This window comes from Netta rufina, assembly GCF_964035555.1.
Source record: "Netta rufina genome assembly, chromosome: 4".
NCBI classification, from domain to species: domain Eukaryota; kingdom Metazoa; phylum Chordata; class Aves; order Anseriformes; family Anatidae; genus Netta; species Netta rufina.
In genome coordinates this window covers 9946229-9973384 of record NC_140127.1, presented here as the reverse complement: position 1 = coordinate 9973384, position 27156 = coordinate 9946229, and the positions used below count along the sequence as shown (strand labels likewise).

The window sequence follows — 27156 nt, the reverse complement described above, 5'->3', positions numbered from 1 at the left end:
CACCTCTGCCTCAGGCTCTACTCTACTCAATCAGCTTTTTAGATGCATCCTCTCAAAAACAGAAGTGATAGAGTCTGATTTGGAATTGCATACCCATATGAAATTAATTCAAATGATTCTAAAATTAATAACTTAAGATGCTTGCAGTGTTTTAATCAAAACGTGAATTTGTTTTTCTACTGGACAACTGATTTACATTATTGTCTTCGGTCTCTTCTGGATCCAGGCTGCAATAGCAGGAAGTGCTTGCACTCTGTCCCTGAGAGCCAAAAGCCTGGGGTACTTGTCTGCCAGGTCAGGTTTGCAGGACAGAAGTGTTGTACTGCATACATCCCAATAGAAATCGGCCCACGTTACCTGGTGGAAAGGGGGGAGAACGCAGTTAGTTTTAATCAGTAATCTCAAAAGCTGGGACTACTAATAGTCTCTGCAAACTACAAAAATGAAGCACGGATTGATCTGCTTTGAGCTTTTTTTCTTTGAGCTAGTAATTAGATATAATGCAAAGCTTAACAAATAAATAGTTAATATTTGTAGGAAGGACTTGATTTTTTTTCTTATTTTTATATATTAAATTGAGCAGTGACTCGAAGCAGAATTCTAAACTCGTATCTCTATTAACTAGTACAAAGGCATTTAAAAAGTTTTGTGTTAACATGGAAACTGGCAAATCTGTCCTGCTTTGCCTTTTCTAAAGGTATGAGCAAAACTCGCTTTGCAATTAAGCAACCAGTTGTGTATCAGTAAGAAAAAATACATATTTTTTTTTTGCAAGATACCATGGGATGGCGTAAAATCCAGAAATTCAGCAATAGCCAACAATTGCATTTTACTGGCAGTCTGGTTGGCAAGGGAGAAATAAAAATAATACTTACAGATTTCCCCACCAGCCATTGGTTATCCCCCAGGAAAGCATCCAAATCTTTCAGTAACTCAGGTGCTTTGTTGGTGAGGATGTCATTAAATGCTTGTTGCTGAGGGAAGAACAAAGTACATGCACGTCAGTGGGTACGCACAGCAGCCGGCAAAATTGAATTCTTGGGGGTTTCTTGTGAGAGAGATGGACAGAGAAAACTGGAGAAGGTGACGGTGGAATCGTTTGGTCTGGCCCAAATTTTAAAGTATTCCCTGTTTCTTATTCCCTGCTGCTCTTTGGAGGAAGGAATCTGTTAACATCCAGGTAAGAATTAATGAAGCAGAAGTAGCAGATATTTAAGATAGATAAAAAGCAGCAGCAGGTGTCAGTTGAGTATGTGCAAATGGGCACTGTACAGCTTCTGAAAACTGAAGTAATTACCTGTGAGGTGTGTTAGATGCCCCAACACCCAGACTTTGACTCGGTGAGCCATGTGAAGAGCCAGTTGCTCCCTTAATGCTCCAAGATGCTGAGTGCTCCCACAGAGCAGCGTGTGGTGGTGCTGCTCATCTACAGGTATTAACAGGGCAGGAGCCCTGCACTAGGTTTGGGAAGAATTCAGCTGTGAAACTAGACATGTAGGGGACTGAAGCTCATGGTCTCTTTCTGCATGCAGTCTATCAAATTTCCAGAATCCCATAACCAAGTCTTTCCTGCTGTCAGTCAAATCTTGGCCGGTTATTTGTCTTTGCCTGCCCTTCTTATGTGAAGCATGCAGCCAGGTTTTTGAGCTTTTGCTGGATGCATCTTTGATCATTTATGTTATTGGGTTATTCTCAGTTTTTGTCCACACAATGAGATTTGGGTTGCTTAAAATACGTGGTATTGAAGGCTAAGGTCTGTACTGAAGGGTACCTGCCTTATTTGCATGTTAGGGGATGCAGGCTAAGACCGAGCAGTGGTGTTTCTCTGCCATTTCCCCTATCAGAAAGTTTTGAGGCCGCTCACAAAGAGTTAACTGTTTCTCAGGGATAAGGAAGGATTCCTCTTTTTCTCTGGCCACCTGCGTGGAAACGAGTGAGATTGCGAACTGCTGTGATCAGCTGGCCTGCCGTGTGGCACCGTTGGTGCAGTTAATATTTGACTTTTTCTTGGGGGAATGCTCTCAACATAGGTTAAACAAGCCCTGCTGTATAATAACAGTTACTTTCAACAGCTTTGAAATTCAGGTTAATGAAGAAAAAATAAAAATTAGAAAAGGCAGCAGACTAGATGCTGGCTGGAATACAACCACTATTTCTGCAGACCAAATTGAAGTCTTGGCATCTCCTTCTGCTAAGAGCTCAGTAACTGAGTGCTGTTACTGCAAGTAACAGCCAGAAGTTTGCAACCCAGAAATGTTGTAGCTGTAGGGTTTTTTTTTGTTGTTTTTGTTTGTTTGTTTGTTTGTTTGTTTTAAGTACCACCTCCTGCAAAAATATGTGTGGGTATGTAAGAATGTATTATTACCCTGCATTATATCTTGTAGTCAGTAAGGCAGTGATCTGTTCCACCTTCCACCTATGTTCACTTTCCTTTGCCTGTTTTCATTTTCTTTCTTTTTTTTTTTTTCTTGCTACTGGATAGCTGACACTCAAATCGTGTCAGAAAGAAAGGCGTTCCTCCTGTCACAGAGGGAAATTTTCTGACTTTTCTCCTTTGCCATGTGTAAGTTATTTAAATCTTTTTGGCTCACAAGTCTCCAGTACTCCACACTTCCACCACAAGGTGGTGGCAGTGGATCCAGGAGGAGAAAGGGAGAATTAATAGTGCCAGAAATACCAGAAACACCCAGAACAGCAAGGTTTTACATCATCTTTGGCCCCCACACACACCCTCGCAGCATACGTGCACTCAGGCACACCAGGCTTGCCTGTGACCTCTCCTCCCTTCTGTGTTCGGCGGTGGTGGCGTGAGCTGGGCCTGTGTTTGGGAGCAGTGCTTTGGGACGAGCTGGGGCACAGCCGAGAGCTTCCCCGTGACAGAACAGCAGGACGGTGGCAGCCGTGTTTCTGCCCTGCTCTGTGAGCAGTAGCGTGGCTGTTCCTCCATTGCTTTAAAGTCATGAGTCAAAGCTTCCCTCCCCACGTTAGAAAACTTCAGGAAGCCACTAGGCGATGAAGTAATTGGTGTTTTTGAATACTGAAACTTACACATATGCTTTCCTTCTGCAAGATTTCAGAGTGCTGTGGTAAATTTCATCGCTTATTATTATTTTTTTTGTCAACATTTTGTCTTTCACACTTTCTATAATCCAATATCCCACTCAGTCTGAAACGTTTGGAGGGAGGTGGCTGCACTGATGGTTAATGGTTACGTGTGGTGTTACACCACTTTCCTGAAAGGATCAGGTCGTCTGCTGGGTCAGAGCTGTGCATAACCAGTACGACGCTGGAGTTCACTCATCCATCGCCCTGTCACTTGAGCAACAAATCTGCAGGGCTTGCATTTGCAGTTCTGGTAAGCGAGTATAGCGAGAGAGATGGATACCAAAAACCTCAGGTGCTGTGGGACTTGCCTGTGACTGTGTGTTGAAGGAGCTGTGGCCCTGCGGTACCCTCAGCGTTGGTATTAGCAGAAGCACCAAAGAGGACAGTGACAGGGCCTAGAGGGTCTGAAGAACACGGTTGTGGTGACAGTGAGGGAGGTGAGGATATGATCCTCACCTTTTCAGCAGCACCCACAGCCTTATGCTATTTTCATAATTAATTGAAAACATTTGTCCCTGGCAGCTGCAGTTACTGAAGACTGACATGAAATGTCAAGAAGAAATCAAGAAGTAAAAATTAAAAAGTGTAGATGGGATGGAGCTGTTAGTCCTGCTGAGTTAGCAGAAATAGAAAGACTGGAGTTTAGTCTGTGACAGGACACAGGTATTACAGTGCTGGCTGGGATGGGAGTGTCCTGTCTTGCCCCTCTGAAGAGCAGTTTGATGTGTATATACAGATATATATATATATGCATGGCATCCTCAGATCCTCAGTGTAAGGTGAACCAGGGAGGGAAAGCTGAGGATGACCTATTGCTGCTTCCACTGGGAGCAAAAATCAGGTGGAGGAGGAGGAGGAGGAGGAGACCTTGGCTTGGTTACTCTTGAGGAAAAACCACAAATGTCCTCCAGCTCAGCTATGTTGAGGTGAGTTAAGATGATGGACCTAAGGGTTGGCATGTGCCTGTTTTTCCAGGAGATGCCAAGAAATGCATTTGTGGCTTAAGTGGTATCTTTGTTTAAATTAGCGATTGTCTTACTTTCACTTCCTGATTTTTCTCTGCCCATGGGAAAAGTGTCATGAAATCATCGATGGTGTCCACGATGGCATCAGCCAGGGCCTGTTCCACGGGAGTCTGACCTGCCAGCCCTGTGTGAAGCAAGCATAAGAAGGGAGGTTACAGCAGCAGCGTCTATTATTTGCACTGACACGTAAGCAACATGGTCTGAATTTTCCAGAGGGATGCTTCTGTTGCAGTCTGATGGGAAAAGCCATCAGGGGCATGTTTAAGTGGGAACTTCTGACTGTAAAAGGAGCACGGTTCCAGATCAGCATCCTGATAGGCGACTGGCAGGGAGGTGGTGTGGGTGGAAAGAAGACTTTCCCATCATTTTTCGCTGCCTCATATTACCACGTGGAAGCTCGTCATTCCCTTCCCTTGCAAGTAGTAGATGATATCAGAGATGGAGGAAATTGGCAGAAATTTTATTGCTAGACATGTGAAAATACGTCATGCTTGTGTTCTGGAGAATAGTGCTGGGTGTTTCTCCCTGTTTCCTCAGACGGAAAACGTGGGATATTTTGGAGACATTTTGAAAGGCAGCTTGTGTCTCTTTGCTGAGAATACTTTAAAAAAAAAAAAAAAAGATAGCACTCACTTCCCAGCCCGTCTTCAGTTTGCTGATGTTCAGCACACCACATCTGCCTTCAAACAGACTAGGTTTGCAGATGAGTCTGAATGACAGCTAGCTGGCCTAAAGCAAGCCCTGACTACTCTCTTTGATTACTGACATTACTAAAGAGTCTTATATCACTTGATCTAGCCGGTTGAGTGCTTTCATAGCATGTAGTATTTAAAGATGAGTGAAGTCACCATCTGATCTAATCTCTCTGCCAGCACAGAATAGTTGCCTAAATCTGCTTCAGAGTGCTCTGTCTACTGGCTGTGATAATCTCTAGTGCTTTCAAAGGTTCCTCGCTCTGGTGTTTCCTGGTTAGTAAGACAGCTCACAGAATCACAGAATTTCTAGGTTGGAAGAGACCTCAAGATCATCGAGTCCAACCTCTGACCTAACGCTAGCAGTCCCCACTAAACCATATCCCTAAGCTCTACATCTAAACGTCTTTTGAAGACTTCCAGGGATGGTGACTCCACCACTTCCCTGGGCAGCCTGTTCCAATGCCTCACAACCCTTTCAGTAAAGAAGTTCTTCCTAACATCTAACCTAAAACTCCCCTGGCTCAACTTAAGCCCATTCCCCCTCGTCCTGTCACCAGGCACGTGGGAGAACAGACCAACCCCCACCTCGCTACAGCCTCCCTTGAGGTACCTATAGAGAGCGATAAGGTCGCCCCTGAGCCTCCGTTGAACAAGCCCAGCTCCCTCAGCCGCTCCTCGTAGGACTTGTTCTCCAGGCCCCTCACCAGCTTCGTCACCCTTCTCTGCACCTGCTCAAGCACCTCGATGTCCTTCTTGTAGTGAGGGGCCCAAAACTGAACACAGTACTCGAGGTGCAGCCTCACCAGAGCCGAGTACAGGGGGACGATCACCTCCCTAGCCCTGCTGGTCACACTGTTCCTGGTACAAGCCAGGATGCCGTTGGCCTTCTTGGCCACCTGAGCACACTGCTGGCTCATATTCAGCCGACTATCCACCATCACTCCCAGGTCCTTCTCTGCCTGGCAGCTCTCCAACCACTCATCTCCCAGCCTGTAGCTCTGCTTGGGGTTATTGCGCCCCAGGTGCAGGACCCGGCACTTGGCCTTGTTGAACTTCATGCAGTTGACCTCAGCCCATCGGTGCAGCCTATCCAGATCCTCCTGCAGAGCTTTCCTACCCTCAAGCAGATCGACACACGCACCTAACTTGGTGTCATCTGTGAACTTACTGAGGGTGCACTCGATGCCCTCATCCAGATCATCGATGAAGATATTAAAGAGGACCGGCCCCAGCACCGAGCCCTGGGGGACGCCACTAGTGACTGGCCTCCAACTGGACTTGGCTCCATTCACCACGACTCTTTGGGCCCAGCTATCCAGCCAGTTTCTAACCCAACAAAGTATGCGCCAGTCCAAGCCAAGAGCAGCCAGTTTCTTGAGGAGAATGCTGTGGGAGACGGTGTCAAAAGCCTTGCTGAAGTCAAGGTAGACCACATCCACAGCCTTTCCCTCGTCCACCCAGCGCGTCACTTTGTCATAGAAGGAGATCAGGTTTGTCAAGCAGGATCTGCCTTTCATAAACCCATGCTGACTGGGCCTGATCGCCTGCTTGCCCTGCAAGTGCTGCGTGATGACTCTCAGGAGAATCTGCTCCATGAGCTTCCCTGGCACTGAGGTCAAACTGACAGTTTAGCTGTCTGGAAAAGTACCCGGAGAGCCGTAAGGAGTCACAGGGACGGGTTTTCTGTCATGCAGAGACAGGAGAATAAAGTTAGTTGGCCGGGAAAGTCAGGCCAAAGCCCAGGCATTTAATGCAGAGGGAAACTCAGATGTGAAGGGGATTATTTGTTAGTTTTCCTCTAAATGTACATAGCTATGGTGCAAATACAAAGCTCTGCCAAGTGACTTCAACCAAACATCATGGCACTTCATGCTGCAGACTGTTACTTTGAACCGTGCTGTTTGGTTGGTTGGTTGGTTTTTATTCTTTATGTGAGTGGCTCTAAATTTTGTCATACAGCTCCAGTGTCCTGCAGAAATCCTTCTGCCTGGTTGGGCTTGTCAAGCTGTTTGCTTCTGTTTTTGCTGTGATTGGATTTTTTTATTATTATTTTTTTTTTTTTTCCAAAACGTGAAAGGCTGGTGCAGAACAGGGCAAAAAAATTGTCAAATGTGTTACCTGATTCTCTGGCAAGGTATCTTGCTATCGCCAGGCTCTGGTGAATGATAACTCCGTCTACTTCCAGAATAGGGATTTTGCCAAATGGGATAGCTTGGAGAGAGGAAAAATAAAATAAAATTTAATCACAGCCCTTAACAGTGGAAGTCTGTAGCAGTTGCACTTTTACCATTCTCACCCTTGGAGGGAAAGCATGATTAGAGCACTTAAGAGTTTCACAGTATTTCTGTAGGGAAATGTTATAGACATAGTCTAAAAAGAAGAAAAGTAAGGTTAAGGAGGTAACCAGATCACAATGCAAGAAGGCAGCTGTAGTGTAGAAATCAACTATTGCATTTCCTATTTCCTAGCCTCCTGCTCCAAAGCTTGAAGAGCCCCTAGATATCCTGAATTCCTTATGCAGAGAGACTTTTCAATAGAGACTTATTTTTCTCTTTCTTCCCTGCTTTCTTGTTCCCAGGAGAGTGACTGTCAAGGTTAGGCAAAGCACTGCTGAAGATTTTGTAGTGCAGGATCCAGCTGAGCTATGAAATGCAAGATTGGGCCAAGACTACAGAGTTACTTTTTTGCTTGCTGTTGATTTAAATTCAACAGCAGTGATTCAGAGAAGTATCTGGATTTCTGAACTTATCTTGTGATGAGCCATTTCACGTGACAGTTCTCCAAAACAGATGGTGTGAAAGCTTATCTCACCGAGAAACAAATACAAATCTCACACTGACACAAATACTAAGGAGATATTAAAATCTACTTGACTTGGCTTGCATTCAAAATAAAAACTCAGTTATGGGGAAAAAGCCTTCAGACATTAAAGATAGGGGAAGGCAAACTAAGCAGGCGTGATGTACATGTGTAAGAGTTTGATATAAGAAATAAATCTTACTTTTGAGCCATTGATTTAGTAATATATTGTATGTGAAAACTTGGGCTGCTGTTGTGCTCTGTTTTGGCCAGCATGCTATCAAATGGGGCTGGAACCTTGGAACAAAACTGAAGCTGGGAAAAACATGGAAAGCTGGAAAAATTGAGAAGTAGGTGACCATGGGGTCATCAATATGATACGTGGCAGAGAATTCAAGGTGCAATAAATCATGTGTAGCATAGAGAGAACACACTCTAGACATCTATTCTGGTTCCCTCACCTATTCTGGTCACTACAAAAGTCTTCGCTAGCTTGTGATTTAAGAATGCCAGCAGAGTTGGCTGATGGGGTGGGAGATTTCTCTGATTACTCTGTAAGTACAGGGCTTCCCTGAATGTCATCGCACGCAAAGCAATGTGAAATTGTCTCCTTTAGGGTGGTGAGAATCCACTTGTGGGAGCCTGCAGCTGTTTCCCAGAGGAATTTTAAATCTCTGTGTTTCAAAGGATGTTATACGATAAATTTGGTGTATGGGATTGCAAGTGCTGATCAATCCAGCCAAATGCTTTGTATCTGGTCTTCATCTTCATTACACTTTTTGTAAATAAGATGCATGCTCATCTTAAGACTGACTTGCAGTATAAAAAGTTGGTGATGGAAAAGTGAGAACATGGGCTTTTGGAAAGGTGCAAGGTGTTTTCAAACCCAGGAGAACTGCCTTTATGGGACTGCTGGAATGCCACTGCTATTCCAGGATTTAGTTCTTAATGAGCCTGATCTACAAAAAAACTCTGTGTGCATTGCTTAAGTAGGTTTCCTAAAAGCAGTCTAAATTGCTTCAGTCTTTGCATATACATTCTTCCTGTGAATCATGGAATCATAGAAAATCCTGAGTTGGAAAGTACACACAAGGTTCATCGAGTCCAAAGCCTGGGTCCCCAGAGGACCACCAAAAATCAGACCACATGTCTGAGAGCACAGTCCAAATGCTTCTTGAACTCCAGCAGCTCGGTGCTGTGACCATGTCCCTGGGGAGCCTGTCCCATTGCCCGACCACCCTCTGGGTGCAGAACCTTTCCCTAACCCCCAGCCTGACCCTCTCCTGTCCCAGCTCCATGCCGTTCCCTCAGGTCATTTGTTTTAATTATCATTTTAGATATGGCTTGGATCGGACTCCTTATTAGCATAAGCTATGGGAAATGGAGGAATCCATGTGTCAGTTCAACTCAGTGTGTTTAGTGATTTAATTTTTTGTTGCTCCTGCAGGTAGCTCAGCTCAGCTGCCTATTAGATGTATACCTGCTTTCCACGAATGCTACTGACATCTCTGCTTTTCTGACCCCTATTCCCCCTGTGCTAAGAAAGTGCACCCCAGATTGTATGGGATCTAAGGGTTAGTGATTTGGAATGCTTCTTCTAAAGCAGATAAATAATGAAAGGAGACAAATAATGAAGCCTGATGCACTTGTGACCTGTTTGCAAAAATAATTAAGTTGCCACATGGCTCTGTGGTTTAGCATGCAATATGTGAAAGTCACGTTAGGTACGAGAATTTAAATGTCAAATCTATATCTGCAAAATTAAATTGGCAGCTGCACAAAATGTCCAGGATTCTTGTGTGGATTTTCTCTGCATCTGAGCACAGTACCTTTCTTTTTTTTTCCCCAAGTTCAGTGCACTGTGAGGCCAGTATAAATTTCAATACTGATGACTAGCAGAAGCAAGAGAGTGCAAAGAGAGTTAACTGCTTTACACCAGGGACCAAACATGCAATGCTTGTTGTTATTGAAACAACAACTGACTTGTTGCATAGAAGACTTCACATGTTTCTTATCCAGGGAGCAGCAAGGTCTTGAGAAATCTGCATATTGCTTCAATGAGAATCCAGACAGGAAAAGAGCATCCCAGCATGCTGAACTGAAAAGATCTCTGGTGGTGAAAATCAGAAAGGCTTTGGTTCTGTGCTGTGGACTTACAATGCAGAATGCCCTGGGCACCAGTGTGTCCAAAGCCATGGAGACATGAAATATTTGTTCATGTCGGATACCAGCACATCCTTCAAGCACATGTGAGTAGAGTGGGTGAGTATGTCACTGCCAGCACTGTCTGCTTACAGTGGTTTTCCAAACACCCCAGACCAAAACAAGGTTGAGCTTGGTGAGAGGGTCATAGATGAAGCGTAGCCAGCTCAGGAGCACTGAGGGCTACCCTGAAGGAGTTAACTGGCCCCAGTGAGAGTGTGGCTGGTCCGAAGCAAATTTGACTAGGGCAACGTGACTAAGCCAGCCTCTGTAGCAATAGTTGTCAAAACACAGCAATGACAGTTCAGGTTGGGAAACTGAAATTGCTTAATCCAGGAACAAAACAGACTGTTTTCCAATGAGTTTACACATGGAGGGGAAGTCGAACAGCCACAGCTTTGACTGGCGTTTTACTCTGTTGCTCATTAGAAGGAAAATGAAAGCCAGCTTGTTTGCTTGCTTGATGACAGCAAAAGGAAATGAAACATCTTTTTGACAGTTGAGGAACATGGGTGAAGGTGCAAAAGACAGCTTCAGGGTAGCAGTGTGGCAGTTCTGCTTCTCAGAGATTTGGCCTTTTCTGGATTATTTTATTTTTCTGGTGGCCCACAGGAATTCTAGTAATTTTCTATACCCTCCTTGAAAACATCATTAATGCCTCTTCACACTGTTGATCTGTTCACGTTAAGATACGGTTACCCTTTCCTGGAAAAAACACCCTAATTTTTAAAATTAAAAATACACCAATACAGCTATTGCTTTGCGTCCAGTAGAAATATTCGTACTTACATGACTCATAATGCAGTATAAAATTAATAAATCAGAGTAGATTTTATTGCACATTGTCCCATGGATTTTAAATAAAGAATTATTATTGTGTGATTTATAATGGGATAATGGGGTTCTTTTTTGGTTAAGAGGTAGTGAATATATTGTTATCGTTACTAAGCAATGAAGTCTTTAAAGCATAACAGACGGTAAATGGAAGATATTATTTCCTTTCTTGTGTCTTCAGAATGGGGTTTGGTTATTTTTCTTTCTTATACAGAACAGAACATTTTTATCATTTTTTACGTTGTTAATGGTGTAATCAAGCAGCTGAGATTGATGTCATAGTAAGGTACATGGACTGGTCAAAAATGGGGGAAAACGAGTGTCAAAGCTATGCTTCTTACTACAGTGTCTTCGATGAAATAGATTCTCCTTTGCATTGAAAACTGACCATTACTACTTTCCCCTTCCAGTAATATTTAAATTGGATCATGAAAAACACATCAGATACTTCACATCTTCCAATAGAAACATACAAAATATTTACTTTTTGTAAGGCCAGCAGAGGAGCAAGGCTCCTGAGAAGTGGCCAGACTGGAGTTGGAGACATCCAGCATCCATAACTTCTAGAGATGTAGGTCCAGCTTTAGTGGTGCAGCTATTACAACTCAGATTTCCATTGGAAGACACTGCTATGCCCTACCTTTTACCCAGTGCTAGTTATTGGTATACCATTTTAGCTAGAGCTATGTAGCAGCCAGTCTTCAGGAAATGGGGCGGGTGTTCCCTCACAAAGTTCTTGTCTGCTGCCAGATATGTCTAAAGATTCACTTATTAGGTTGGAAATATGTTCAGTGCAATTATTCTGTCAAGTTTCCTGATGACCTTTCACGAACCATTCCACCCCCTAAGCAGTTTATGGGATGTTTACAACTACTAGTGCAATTAAAGCATCATTTGCTATGACTATAAAGTCTGCGTAATCGTCATTGCTTCAAATTCCTTGAATGAGGGACAGAGCAGTGGCTGTTCCTGCACGCTAGCCCAATATTTCAAGGGGATGCTAACTGTGCACGATTGCAGGGGATTCTCTGCTTTATCATGTCTTTTGTCAGTGCAATGGCACTTTTTTGTGAGGAGTCTGTTATGTGGTAATACAGATCTTGACAGTGCCTATTATGTGATCGTGCGTGGATCTTGAATTGACTGCAGTATAAATGTGGTACATTCAAGTCAGTCTGCTCAAAAGGAAATGTAAAAAAATGAGCTTGCTTACTTATTTTGACAATTGACTTTATATAGAGCAGCAGGTCATGTAAAGTTCCTGCTTGAGATTCAGGTGTGCTTATTTATTTATTTATTTATTACATTATGTACTAAGCTGATCAACACTACTACTTGCATATTAGCTTTCCTAAACTTGTTCATATAAAAAAGACAAATTTTGCCTGAAATGGAAAATTTACCAAAAACTATCTGATTGGTAACAACAGGAAAATCAAAAAATGTTGAGCTACAGAAAAAATTATTCTAGAGCATATAAGCCAAATGACATATGTTTTTAATTTTATAAAACATAAAATTAACATAAACATAAAACCTCTCCCCTGCAAAATAAACTCCTACCACTTGGGTGTAAACAAAATCAAGTGAGACAGTACTTCTAGGAGCAAGGAGTAACTTATTTGACTGAAGAAGCTAAAACGACAAGCTTGCTGGTGAGAGCCACTTGAAAATGCCAAAACAAACAACAAAAACATCACACTTTTCTGTCCAGTCCAAAATTAAACTTACAGCAGCTGCAAGTCTGCTTTCTAAATGAACTTACTGCACATTAATCTCGATGCAGGCATTTCCTATCTTCCTTTCAATTTTACAGAAAAGAAATAATGAAGTCTCTTGCTCAGAAGAGTGGCAGTATTTTCTAACTTGTATGTGATGATGATTTGGGTGGGAGGGTGGTGTTTGCTGTGAAACTGTACTTTAATGTTTTGGTAACTGATGAAGCAAACCTCTCCTCTGTGGAGACAACTCCTTGTGCTCCTAGAGAAAGTCAAAGAATTTGACTTGTTCCCTTGAATCATGAAAAGACTATCCTTGTACTTGAAGGCTTTGCAGTCTAAAATGGTTTTAGATCTACCAAAGACAAATGGGTAAATGCAAACATTTGTATGCAAATGTGCATAGGAGTTCTTAATAGAAAGCAGTTTGACTGTGTGTTACTTCTTAACCTCAATGTGCAATGAATTGGGCTAATTTTAATCGTTTTTGAGGCCTACAAAATAAGTGGTGTACCAAATCGCTGCTATTTTAGCTGTTGTTGCATCAAAATGTAGCCGTAATTCCCCCTACTGTTTTAGCACCCTTTTTGTTTTCACCAGGCTGAGATGGGCTAGAATCTGCTAATTGAATGTATGTTCAGACACAATGCAGGCAAAATGGGAAAAAAATATACCTGAGCTTCACAAGAAGTCATCTCTAGACTAGAAATGACAGCAGTGAGAAAATCCATCAGCAGAGTGAACTATGCCTGTGTGTACTCAACGGGTTGGAGCGAAAATGGAAAATTTTTGGCCAAGTTCCTGTAACTTGCTTTCCCAAGGACTGGTGTTTTTTCTGATGGCCATTCCCTCTTCAATCCACTCCTCCATGGAAGGAACTGAGGCACATGTTGAAAATTCAGGTTAACAGGGAATGCAAGTGGCTTGTTTGCCTTACAGTGAAAGGTTTCATCTGCCATATGAAATGTTATTGTCGTGTTAAGACACACAAACCCTACACAACATAGCTGAGAGGCAATAGTTTTGCATGCTAAATCATGACATAAAGCCAGTGTTTAGGTGCTTATATTGGGGCAGCGACCATTGATCTCGTATGAAAGGCTGTTTGCCTTAAAGCCCTGTTGCTACCATTTATGCAGTTTTGCTTCATGATTTGCTTGGGGAAGATTAGTTTGTCTGGAATTACTGTGAGTAACAATTGCTCCACAGAGGAGGAGGACGTGGTAGTCATCAGCTTTTTGGTCTACAGGCAATTTCCTTAGCAATGCTACATTGTTTTGCAAGAACTAAGTGTCTTAACTCTGGTTTTAGTTGAATCTCTTGCAAACTGTCTGCAATGCAGGCACCACTGGTGGCAAAAGCCTCCATTACCAAGTCTTACCGAGGCAGAACTATAGCATCCAGGTATGAGATGTATTAGCACTTTCAGTAATAAATCTAACTATTTCTTGATATTTGAGAGTTTTCCTGGTCAATTAGCATGATTCATTCCAGTTGCCATCCACTGACTGACTGAAAGCAAAGCCTGAAATTTCTAAACCAGAATAAATTTTGCACAGATGGTTTCCTTAATCAGAGAGCGGTAGCATGTCCTTGGAAATCATTGTACTAAATTTCTCATCTACTGTGAAATTTCATCCAGGCTTCAGTCACAACAGAGGCTGCTATGAAAGGCCATTAGGCAGAAAAAAATGAAAAATCCTAATTAACCCTTAGTAAATCTTCTCACAAACTTTTCACATCACAGAAAGAGAAAGAAAGAAAGAAAGACATCCAAAGGCTAGATGCCCTAACAATCATTCATTAAGGCAGCAGATACAGCTACAGACAGCATGACTTAGGATTTCTAAGGTGCCTCTGCTCCAAGTCTTTTGGTGGTAATGGGGTTGCAGCGGGGCATACACTGTAGTGGATAGGATATATGATGCTTCACAGGGAGGTTCATCCTATGAACACTGATGAATTGTACACAGAAAGAATTTTCCTGCATTATTTAGTGTGCTGGCTTGGACTCTGGGCATATTCAATTAGAGATGCAATGCCTTGGCTAATAGACCTGCTATTTGAATAACTTTTTCTGAGATATAAATACCTCTGTAGCCTTTAAGTCACTATCTATGCTTTGTCTTTTTAATTTGTCTTGCTTAAATTCTAAAATTTTGGATACTGGCTTTACACATTGCTAATATTCTCTGAACTTTGTTTCAGAACATAAGTTGCTGTGTGCATCTGAATATGTGCATAGATAAATATGAAAAACGTCAAAAATATGCTTTTTCCTCAATTCATTTGAATTCTCAGTCTTGCCTCTAGCTTCTGCTTCACTTCCCTGAGTGGGGAGGTGGGGGGAGAGTGAGAGAGAGGCTATACCACATGGTCAGCAAGCTTTAAGCTCAAAGAAAAGGTTTCCAAAGTCAGTCATCTTTAACTGAAAAGAGCCTCTTTCCACTGTTTTGCTTAAACTCTTCTTTGTGGGTTGTTAGCCAATGTTTTCTGGATTTGAAGATCATCGTTTACTTCAACTGCTACAGGACAGCAGCAAGTGCTTGCATATTTGTCATTCAAATCACTGAGAACTTTTTGGGAAAGGGTTGAATTTAATTTCACCCTACAAGAGTTAGGTAGCCTGCTGACTGGACTTACTTAAAGGGCGTCAAAACCTACTAAGAAACATTGCTTAATTAATGGGAATTGCATTGTGCATTAGTTGTGCATTTTCCCCAAATTTAAGGTGCTGTTCTTCCTTCTGGATGTTTAAACCTTCATAGCCTGTATACAAAGCACGTGACAACTCCACAAAATGAAGGCACGAATGTTTCTGATTTCATCTACCCAGTCTCCCAACGCAAGCTTGGTTTCATTTGAACTGAGGTTAATATAATGAGCAGAAGTAACACCCAGGTTCAAAGGAGGCTTCTTTAACTAAAAAAACTTGGGACAGAACATGGTAGCCTGCAGCGTGCTCTCAGAAGGCTTTGTAGGGCTGTGCTGTTCTTGGGAACAGCAATACTGACATACCTCTTTTGATCCTTTTTTTCCTTCGTCATTAAGTCATCTGATTTATTTTTCTCTCATCACTTTCCTTTGAAGACCTTTCTTGTTACAAAGGTGTGTCCTTCTTGGCAGTTCTTTTCCAATCTGGCTTTGTAAAACTAGGGTGAAGGCTGCACTGTGGTTTTTGAGACCAAACCCTCTACAGTACTCAGGAAGATTAGCACGTATTTGGTCTGCTTTAGACAGGCAAAAGCTGAACTGAATTGATTGGGAGTAACAGCCCATCTGGATGACAGCAGGTCACTCATTTTAGATTACTTGAAGATTTAGGTCTGAACATCAGGAATGACATTTTGGCTATCTTGAATCTTTGCAATAAAATTTGCATATCTTACATAGAATCTAAGAGTTTTGAACATGTCTCTCTGGTCATGAAACACATAGGTACCTCCCCAGTTGTATTTTGACATCATATCTACGGGAGCTTTAGATACAAGAATCTGTGCTACTTACTTGGTTTGATTTTGGGCCAGTCTGCTGCTTCTATCCTGTGGTCTTCGTACTTCTTGCCTGAATAGGCAAACAGGTAGCGGCTGATTTCTGCTCTCCCTCGCAGATTGAAGTATGTCAGCTTGTAGTGGGGCATCCTTGAAAGGGAAGTCACTGGGTTACATTAGACATGAGCAACCGAACTCCTTTTTACCAAAACACACTGTGTGTGTGTTTGTGAAACATGCTCGTACAACGCACTGGACATATTATGCTAAGCTATGGTGTGTTGTAATTTGCAATCACTGCGTTAGTCACTTTGCTCTGCAGTTGTCAGCCACAATATTCAGACACGGGCAGCTACAGTTCAACCTGCAGTTCCTCCTTAGATAGCTCCAGAAAGATGGCTTGATTTTTCAGTGGTTTGAAGAACTCTCAGCCTACACTTACTTCTGTTGTGACTTCAAGCCCAGGCCATTTCTGAAGTGTTTCTCAGAGTGAAATCTATAATCTAAAATCATAAAGTGTAACAGAAAATAGCTTCTTTCTTGTGTAGTAATTTTGTTCAAGCTTGCCCTGCTCAGCTTCTAGTGCATATGGAGATTTCATTCAAGACAAAGTCAAAAGAACTGGCTAAGTGTTGAAATTTGACTCATTAACTATTATTACCTTATTTGCATAGGCAACTGACAAGTTATTTTAGAAACAAAATTTGCTGTGGCAGCTAGTCTACACTGTTGTTCTGAAATAAACACCATCAAATTCTTATAAATTCTTGTACAGGACCCAAAGAAGGCTTGAAATGACTTTGTTAGGTTTCAAGTGAATTTCTTCCCTCAGTTCATGTTTGGAGTCACATTGCAGGATGGTTCAATGTTTTTCTTAGTGTAAGAAGCAACAAGAGAAAATACTCATCTGCTGGATCGTACAGCAAAGATGATGTAGGAAAGATGAATACATAAGGCCTCTTTAAACCAAAAATAAGCTTTTAAACTCTGTGGACATAGCACTTTAATATGAGGGACCTGTGGGCTCAGCTGAGACTTGAATGTATTGGCTAAAAGATCCCACGTCCACTTGTAATGCAAAGGTCTTTCTCATTGAGAATGTTTCAGCCTTAAAGCAGATCTTGTATGCTATTTATCATCCTTTTTATGTACACAAAGTTCATAGTGTTATTAATAGAGCATGCAACACAGACAATTTGCATTGCACCAGTAAGGAAAAGGAACCATCAGTAAGGAAGGGGAACTTTTTTTTTTTTTTTTTTAATGAGTAAGCGTTACTGGCCTTGCAAGAGCAGCAACCTTCTATTTAGTCATCTTGCCTTGGAAAACATATGCCTGAGGGAAGATGTATCATCAGCTTTCACTTTAGAGGGAGAGACTGTTTGCTCAGGGAAAAGGGGAAGGCTTGTACTTCATTCATGCTGAAGTGCACAAACTGCATTTGCCATTTTCTCCTCAGAAGTAAAACCATCCACTTTCCATACAAATAGTAGGAAAGGGAAAAAAAAAATCACAGCAAATGAGCACAGCAGAGACTGCTTAATTTCCTATGAAAGACACCTGCTACCCTTCAGCACACAACAGGGTCAGAAGAGATTATCAGTAAAGGGAGATGTTTTAAGGTCAGCAGCTAGGATAGCAAGCAATTGCAGGCAGTGGGAGCTACCAGTGGAGATACCTGCAAGTACATTGTACCAAAAGCATCACTGCCATTATGTCTGAAGCCAAGGAAGTGTTTAATTTTGTATCGTATAAAAGAGGGAAGCCGCAGGCAAAATGAGTTATATTTTACAATGTGGTTAGTTTCCTACATGTGTTATTTAACAGAAAATAAATGTGCTGTTTGGTAAACAGAACTTGCAAATTACCAGCCTAGTTGTTGTTTTCTCTAAAAAGAAAACTTTTGAGAATTCCAAAGTTTTCAAGCGTGCCTCAGGTAAGTGATGTGATTTTGTTACCGTGTTTTCAAACTTTGTGCACAGATTTATTACAAGGCATAGTCTTTAAAACAAAAATCGCCTGAAACCTCTGACACATAATAAGCTCAGGTCATGCGTCAGTGTGTGTAAGAAGAAAGGATGACTTTGGAGGGTGTTTTTGACTTTTCTCTACTCTTGATTTTGTGTGGTCATTTGAGAGGAAGGGACAGCATTTAAGGTATGAGGAAGGCTGGTCTAGAGATGAATGAAGCATAGCTTTTCTGGATGCAAGCATCTTGAAACAGTCTAATTTTTACTGTGGGAGAATTTTATATATAGATGAGAAAGAGGAGTACAATCAGGAGTAGTGAGGTGATGTAAAGAAAAGAAAACTTTGGCAGAATATCAGGAAGTCTTTCTGCCTGTTTTAGTAGGCTGTGGAATATTTTGGTCTATCAAGGGAGTAGTGGAAACTATTGTTTGAAATGTTTAAAGAAAAGCTAAACAAATTTCTAATAATATGCTGTAAGAAGTGATTAAATATTTGCAATGCTGATGCATATTTAAGCTTATGATTTTTTTACCATATGTGAATAACAACCAAAAAAAAAATAACCCTACAAGGAGTTTACCAAAAATACTTGACATTTTAGAGGACTCTATAGTTTTATTGTAAGCATGCTTTTGTAAATGTTTGTAGTGCTTGTAGGTTTTATTTTTTATTTGTATTCATTGTGAAATGTCAGGAGTAGTGCTTCCTAAACAATTCCAAGTAGATTTCTAAATGAAAGAAAAGGAGAAAAGGTTGTGTTCGGAATAGGTTTTTTGTTTTTTGTTTTTTTTTTTCTAAACTTTAAAGGAAAGAAGATGAGGTTGGTTTTTCCTTTATTTCATCCTCCCTCTGTGTTTTTTAAAGGAATGAAATGTGAGGAACAAACTAAATCTTTTAATATATATGTATATCCAAAGTGATTGAAAACCACTTTGTTATCTGAGAACTACAGTGTTGAGTTTCAGGTAGTACTAGTACAGAAAAGGGGAAAAAATATTGCCAAACTGGAATCTTTATGAAGAAATCTGGAGGACACGCAAGTGAACAGTTCCAGTGTCTGCAAGGTGTGCAGTGCTTTTGCTTGTCCTGAGAGACAGTAGATGTCCCTGTCCACTTGTAAATCACAGTTGCACAGCATGCGTTTTGCCCACTTGAGACACCCTCATGTAGAGATCTCTGTTGTCAAAAATCCAGCATTCTGAGTAATGCAAGGAAAAACTCCTCAGTCCCCCATCTGCACTGTGAAAAACTATGGGTTTTCTTTCCTATAATATATAAAGTCTGGTTCTGTCACTGTTAGAAGATTTTTAAAACATCTAACATTTCCCTCCAGCAAGCACAACCAGTAGCGTTGGGTTGAGGTTCTCCAGTGTACCTCTACAGAACAAGCTGTCTGTTTGGAAGAGGTGACGCTTTGCTTTGTACATGTATTTGTTTATGTTGGGAGCTCTTTGGGGCTGGGCAGCCAGGGCCTTGCACGGTAGCTGTGTACAAATAACTCTGAGTGCACCAGTCATGGTTCATACAAGTTGTTGTGTAAAAATAAGACATAGCAGACCACTCTGAGGCAAGAAAAAGACATGCAATCAACAGAAATTAACACCTGTGCTGGTCTGGGGGTGATTGACCTCGTAGACAGCAAATTTAGGTGGCAAGTGTCCACCTGTGTCACAGGTTTCCTCTGTGTTCCAAATCAAATGTTTTTAGTTTACCTAATAAACATTTGGTTTCTTATTAATAAAACCCCAGAGAAGGAACTCCTTTTAGATGGTCTATGTTTAACATACATGTATAAGATAGAAGTATGACAGAAGACTCCTGCCAGAACTTGGATGTAGACAAGTAGTATGCAAGTCTGGTAGGCAAGCACTATACGAGCTGACAGAGATGTCAGCTTGAGTTTTTATCAGTAGTTTTTCACACAGGGAGCTCTATTTCATATTTCTCTGCTAATATGACTTAGGGTAGCACTGGTGAAATTGGAGACCATGACTTAGCCACCAGTCAAAATAGAGAAGGTTGGGTCTTCCCAACTGAAGCTGCGTAGCTTGGTGGATATTTTTCCTTCCTTCTTAATACTGTTTTTAAAGTAGTTGCTGTTTCTTTACATGGAGTTTGTGCAAATTTGGCCTGAAAAAATAGGTGACTATGTCTGAAATGGATCCAAATCCAACAGCCTGATTTTGAATTTCCTACCAAGGAGGAGGTTGGTACTGTAATTTCAGGTAATTCTTAAATTTACTCACCTATGTATTTTTGTGGTGTCCTAAATGTACCATGCCACCTTACACAACCTAAAGTTCTTCTAATCCATCTCAGCTGAACATTTTCTCAAACCCAGCCACTGGGTCCAACAGTGCTAATGCCAGTTAGGAAACATGATATAGAAAGGAAAAGGGGAGAAGTTGTCTGGCTCTGCTTTTCTTCATGGTATACATAGACAAAAGTGTTGTTACACGTTAAAAGAGTTTTTCCTTAGGCTACTTTGTCAGAAGTAGCCTATACAAGTATAAAGCATGGATTTTTTTATTTTGTTTATTTTTGGATGCTTAGGAGCCAAGAAGAGTTCTGTTACTTTGTGAAGCATAAAGAGATGTATTATCCAGGAAAGGCACTGGTTAAAGGAAACTTACTATGCCTCATTTCACCTGAGAAACACTAGGTATGTTAAGTTTATTTTTACCTGATTGTCCTTCTCAAACATAGAGATTCCTCATCCCTGTAACTGGAGAGCAGAGGACTAAAGCAGTTCTCTCCTTCCCCAATTTTAAAATGTTTCCCTTTCCAAATGATGTTTTTTTTTTTTTTTTCCTGCTATTTCCACTGAAGCCGTGGACATTTCCACGAGTTACGCAGCCAGACAGGAGAGACCTGTGCGTCTCCCCAGACTGCTTGTTTCTGTAAATTCAAAGAGCCTGTCAAGCTTCTGTCTATAGCACTGAAAAAAAAAAAAAAAAAGTGAGCTGATAAATAACCAGGGTTTTGGCTGAAGTTAAGATAGCAGATATTCAACTTCAAAGTCCTTTTTGAAGAACCTAGATGGTCCTCTTTAATCATGCAGCTAAAAGAAAAAATCCTCATTTTCCTCAGAATATGGACAAAAGTCCTTTTCTGAAGCATGAACACCTGCTTCTTTTAAATATGGAGTCAAAAATATTAGAGGCTCAAAAGAGATTTTAGATCTTTGAAAACTAAAAACAATATTTTTTTCTGCCTAAAGATGTTTTAATTTATTAACTCTTCTTTTGCTGAGAAAATTTCCATGCCTCTTTTGAGGATGAGGATTGGATAATATTGGTAGATTAATGGAAGACTTTGCAAGTCTTCATATGGAAGATTTCAACAGCGGCCTTTGTTTTGACACAACAAAATAAAAACTTTGAGTAGTTCTATATAATTGCTGTTGGCTCTGTTTGCTTCTCAGAGAGTTGATGTCAATGGTTTCTTCCCACTCCACACCAATTATAGGAAGTAAACTTTTTAATTTGATCCCTTCTTTTTCTATGCCAGATAGCAATCTGGACTTTGGAGAGGAAAGAAAAAAAAAAGCACTGCACCCTCTCTTCTGTTTAACACACAAATCATCTCAAGTAAATGTTTATGCAATTTGATGTAGGACTGAGTTTTGAAATAACAAATCCTAAACATAATAGCTACAGCCTGATACGCCTTAGCTTGATTTTCAAGATTAGATTACATGCAGACCTGCAAAGAGCTACAAGCACTTTTTTTTTTTTTTTTTTAGGGGGGGGGGTGGAGGGAGAGGGGAGTTCATGAGTTTATCCAGTGCATCGGTTATTTGCAACCTGTGGTGGTTGCAAACATGAGAAGGATCCTTAAGGCATTGCCACATGATTACTGAGGAGTGCTAGTAATATGTTCAGTGACCCTGCTATGTGCGTGAGGGCTTTTGAAAGCCTTATCTGTGTTGGTTTAAGCAGAAGATTGGGAAAATGCTTTTTCTGAGAAGTTTTTGAAGGCAAGAGGTTGAAGTGAAAGTAGTTTAGATGGACTGGCACTCTAAGGAACGGTGTTGAAGGAGGAGGTGAGTGTCCATTGGCTTTCTCCCAGCTGCCTTCACAATGATGGCTCCTCGTGTGACTGCAGCCAAAACTATATGAACTCCAGTATTTGGAGTTCATCACATTCCCTTTGAAGTGATTGAGGGATGCTTGCATCTGAGCAGCACAAGGCAGCAGACAGGTGGTGATGGGCAGATCCAGGCTAAGTACTGTCTTTTTTTGCTAATAACACAGCTGGGAAGGTGTTGCATTTCTAGGTTCCTGAAAGAGCAGTTATACCTTCTTAGATAAAAATGGAAACAAATAAGCTAACATACAAAACAAAAACCAGAAATCCATCCAGGCTACTGTTTCCTGCTTTTTCCATGACCTCCATGGGAGGTATTTTTGTGTGGCAATACAGGCCTTTCCATATGTAGAACTATGCATAGAATCATTACAGAAAATGTTAAAAAGTAGCGAAGTAGTGCTGCCTTAGGATGTAGCGGGCACCTTTCTCGTCCATCCATTCTCAATGCCCCATCCCCTCAAACCTACCTCTACATCCATCACTGTCCTTGGGAATGCTTTCCATTAGCTGCAGCAAGCCATGGATAAGTATCTAGTGGGGGATACCATCTTCAGTGGGAGGAGGAAGCACCAAACAGGTTTTGGTCCTAACTCTGTTTTAACCTACGTTTTTGCTAGAGTCAAAGCAAGTGTTGGATTAAAGAGTGGTTCTTGTATGTGAGCACATGCTTAATTTGTTGAGTGGCCAGCTATCAATCTAGTGCCTTCACATCATCATTACTGAGCCAGACACCACAGTGGTGATCTGCTCAGTATTGCAACAAATGTCCTGGGAAAGGGCAGCTTCTCCTGCCTCATCTGCCAGGCTCTTTGGCTTATGATCTGAGCATCTGTGATGATTTTGCTTTCTGTTTCATTCTCAGCCTTCTGATTTATAATTATTTGGTCCCAGTTTTATGTAAATAAATTCCTGAAATTGTTTTGTACAGCCTCCCAAGATGTAATGAGCTTCAAATGAATAAATTACACACCTGAGAACAAAGGATATGGAAAAATAAAAGTGCAAGAGGATAAATCTCAGGAAATATCCTAGCCACTCCTTTGTCTGGATAATTTCTAAGGAGAGACTATTTAAATCTTTTATTTCCTCATCAGATCTTTTAAAAATTCCCTGAAGCACATTGTGGTAGAACAAAAACCTAAATAATCATAATTCTTGCCAACACCAGTCATTCTTGTAAAATTCATGCCTTGTGTCTGTTTCTGTAGTCTTCAGATAAATCAACACCCACTCACAATACCCCTATAAAGCAAAGGATAGCTGCAAGTTGCTTAGCTGTGTGTTAAGTGGATTTGTCAGCTCTCCAAAAGCAGTTGCTGGTCTTGCCAGGACAATTTCATATCCACATCCTGAACTCTCAAGTTCATCCAACACCATAATTTACGTAACAACCATCTAATCATCTTGACCACCTAGTATCTTTCATTGGGTTTGGAAAAGAAAGAGCCCTTTTTTTCCTCCTACCGCATGCACATGTGTGTATATATACAAGGGGAACTATGAACACCGGCTCATTCTCTTTGCTAGTCTAAACTGAGTTGTTCTTTAACTGTCACATGTTGTGAATCCCAAACTAGCTGAGATTAAAGAACACTTCAGACATAAAAGAGAAAAGGTTAGATTTTCAGGACAATGTGCATTTCCTGTAGCTACCATGGATGTAACCTGTTATAGTTTTATTTAGTTTGCAGAGATTTCTAGCACTGTCCGTGAGGCTTCCTGTGTCCTCCTCCTCCGGCCTAGGCCTGGTGGTGTATACCCTAGTGGCACCAGTGTTTTTATCTCCTGTTTTTTCAGATATTCTGAAATTGGTTTCACAGCAGAATGAGCTGGAGGAGACCGAGGACCCATTAAAGTGCTCTTTGGATACTGCCAGTCTGCTTGAGGAGATCAATGAGGAGAAGTGCGGGCCTACAGCCTCGAGTAACACCTGGACAGAAGGCTGGGGGACCACCTAGGTCTGGTGGTAGATCGCTTGACTTATGTTCATGAACTGCTTGGTGTGTAAATCTGGAACCTATTTGTCCCTACACTTCAGGAGAATGTACTTATTGGACAACAGTTTACAGCCAAGTCAATCTTTTTCATGGATACAATGAGCAGAGTCTAGCTCTGGGACAGTGACCATGACTTTGGGTTCCTTGAACTGGCACAAAATACTCATTTACCTATGGCACACAGTTACAGAGACTGGTGTATTGTATTTGTTCTTTCTGGTTGACAAGTAAGTTTACCACAGAAAAATTGTGAAGCCTTTCAAATCCTACTTTCTGTATATTTTCATTTGTTCTGTTACTCCTCAAATTCAGCCCAGCATGAGACAGTATTTGAAGGATTCTAGTGTCATCTATCAGTGGGTGGGAGTTAGAAATGGCAGCCTATGAAGGTTGCAATACCCGCTCTCCCATCCCCACAAATACCACCTGGTGCAAAATAGGTGGTGTCACAAGAAAGCTTTGCCATTTGTTACCCAGATCGAAAGTGTAAAAGTGCCTATCTGATATTGGTTGAACGTCTTTTTTTTTTTTTTTTTTTTTTTTCCTCCTGTTCCATTTCATGTTCTTGCTTTACAGAGTCGTTCCAGCAATACCATATAGTCACCTCTAAGGAGCAAATAGAGTATTTAATTTTTTCAGTTCATTGCTGTAGTTTATTTTACAGAAAATTTAACAAATCTACTATAGGTAAATGAGGTTCTTCACAATGTGTAGGATTTATGTGGAATTTGGCAGATTCTACTTATTTTATTGCATTTTCTTCCTGGACTACCTGGTAAAAGGGTGAAAATATTCACCTGTTTGAGATTTACAGCATATATGATAAGTCTTCAGCAGACGTGAAAACACAGCTTTCAGCAGTGTGGCATACCACTTGCTAATCAATACCAGCTGTAGCTGTTAGTGTAATTACTCCTGTAAGATTTTGCTCAAAAACGAGCACTCTCCTCAACAGTTTCTACTTTGTAACGGCTTAATAGAAGGCTGTGTATGGCGAACAGCAACCAGAAATCTTATGAGCAAATCTTATGAGCAGCAGACTGTGTTCATTGGAGTATGAATGCTGCACTGAGGACAACAGGCTGAAACATTTATTAACTGCACAAAACCAGAATTCTAGGAATCCTGATGTATAATTTTGGGGGGGTTAAAATTGAGAGAGCTTCAGGGTAATTTCTATCAAAATAGATCTAGTATGTTTGTGTGCTGCTGAGACAGGATTTTCACATTATGTATACATTTTTAGGGAGTGGTAGATGCTTTTTGGGGTTAAAAACAAAAAGGTAAACAAAAGCAAACTTCTGAAAGACCTCTCTGACCATTTTTTTTTTTTTCTTTCATAGTTTGCAGCTTTTGCATGTAAATGCACTAGCATTTCAAAATAGTTATAAGGATCATAGATGTTCAGAAAAAATACTATAAAGCTAAGGTTGGTTTATTTGGTTATATTGAAACAAGCAATAAACACTGGCTTTTAGCAGAAGAAATGTGCAGGAAGAGTATAGACACAGACAAATGAAGGCAATGAGATATTAAAGGAAAAAAAAATCCTGAATAGATATTCAGAGCATCATTTTGAAACAAAAGATAAAAATCAACAATGAAACTCATATTTTGGAAAGGAGAAAATGCAGCAAGTAGAAGCAGATGCAGAAGGATTTCTTCTATGAAATAATGGTGAGAATTAGGATGAGAGTACGTTAATCCACTGGTGAAGCAGAGGACAGACAGGAATTTGGAAAATGGACAGAACAGTGCATAAAAATGACCTGGAGGAATTGGTTAGTGCTGCTTAATATTTATCTAATTCCTCTGACATTAGCCTAGATTTGGTTTGGTTATGTAAGTGAGTGCATATGTCAGCCTTCATGTCTAATAGAATATTGCTTTAAAATGTTTCCTTGTTTACTGGAAGCCCACTGTAGAACCTCAGGAGCTTCCCCACATCAGCTTTTTGCTGCCTTTTCTTTGGATGTATCTGACAAATACCCGGAGTATCAAACCAGCTCATTACTGATAGTATCAGCTGCGGGTGAGAAGTGGGGGCTTGCTTTTACAACATGCCAGTAATTTACTTCTTTGCCTCCAGAGAAGAAACCTCTGAAACCTGCTTGTAGAAGTGCATGTGATAGTACAGATGTCCAAAGCAGAGCAGGGAGCTTAAAACGCCTGTAAGCAGCAAAAAAAAGTTTTATAGATGGGGCAACTAAGTTGCACATGCAGACGATGTGTAAAGCTTGTGGTTATCCCTCACGGTGTCAGCAGCTGTAGTCAGTTACACTGAATAAATTTAACAAAACTGTAAAAATGAAATACTTTCAGTACTTGCTATACAAGTAGAAATATTTGTCAAAAACAAACACCATGCAGCTGGTATAGAAGCAGCCCTAAGGAGGGCAGAATAAGATTAGAAGAAAGGGGAAAGAAGAAAAGTCAAATTCTTGCAGTAAGGAAAGCTGAAACAGAACTCACTTTGGTGCAGTGCTATGTGATCTCTTCCTCAGTGCACAGGAGCCTCTCTGAGTGCTGAACTCTGTGGAAAAGGCTCATATATACTGTTTATTAATATGCAAACCACTCCCCGTGACAAGTATGCTATCATGATTCTTCCACCACACACATATACACACACACCCCAAATGCATCATTTCCTTGGATAACAGAATAACAAGCAAGCTCTTTGGGACTTTTTTTTTCTTTTTAAAAAAAAAAAAAACTATTGCAGTAAATTGGGTACTGGATTTTTTCAGCTTGAGTTCATGGGCAAGAAATACTTTGAAATGCTTTTTGGGGTAAAAAATAAGTAGGCATCTGAATGGTCAGACAATGTGGATATGAGCAAGATTTTTTTTTATTTTTTTTTTCTATTAAAAAATAAAAGGCATGGAGCAAGACAAGAAACGTCTTGGCTATATTAGATTATCTCTAGCTAACATACAGCCATGATCTGACCTAAGTATAAAACAACATATTAAATACCTGCAATTACATTAAAACAGAGGTGCCAGAAATAAAAAATAAAATAAGACTTCCAGGCCTTTTTCATGAAGAACTAAGTGATTCAAGAGGTGGTTTTAGTTGTTGTTACCAGCGAAGAAGGGGAAAGAATATTCTAGCAAACCCTGTGCATAAGTAATGCACATTAGTAGTCAGAGCTCTGTGAAGTTACTGGTCCTTATCTTATCTTTTAATGTTTTCCCTCCTTTCTCCAGTTCGTTTGTACTTTG

At 40.8% G+C, this 27156-nt stretch overlaps 1 protein-coding gene across 1 annotated transcript; it reads right to left on the bottom strand.

Annotated features, from left to right (window-relative positions):
- Positions 1–192: 192 nt before the first annotated feature.
- Positions 193–26433, bottom strand: HPGDS (hematopoietic prostaglandin D synthase; the record flags this gene model as incomplete). Its single annotated transcript, XM_084285758.1, has 6 exons — positions 26402–26433; positions 15886–16019; positions 6944–7036; positions 4145–4254; positions 876–974; positions 193–357 (listed from the first exon to the last, which is right to left on the bottom strand). Exons 2-6 carry the CDS (start codon positions 16016–16018, stop codon positions 193–195), a joined length of 600 nt encoding a protein of 199 aa, XP_084141884.1. The 5' UTR covers position 16019; positions 26402–26433.
- Between the last annotated feature and the right edge of the window lie 723 nt (positions 26434–27156).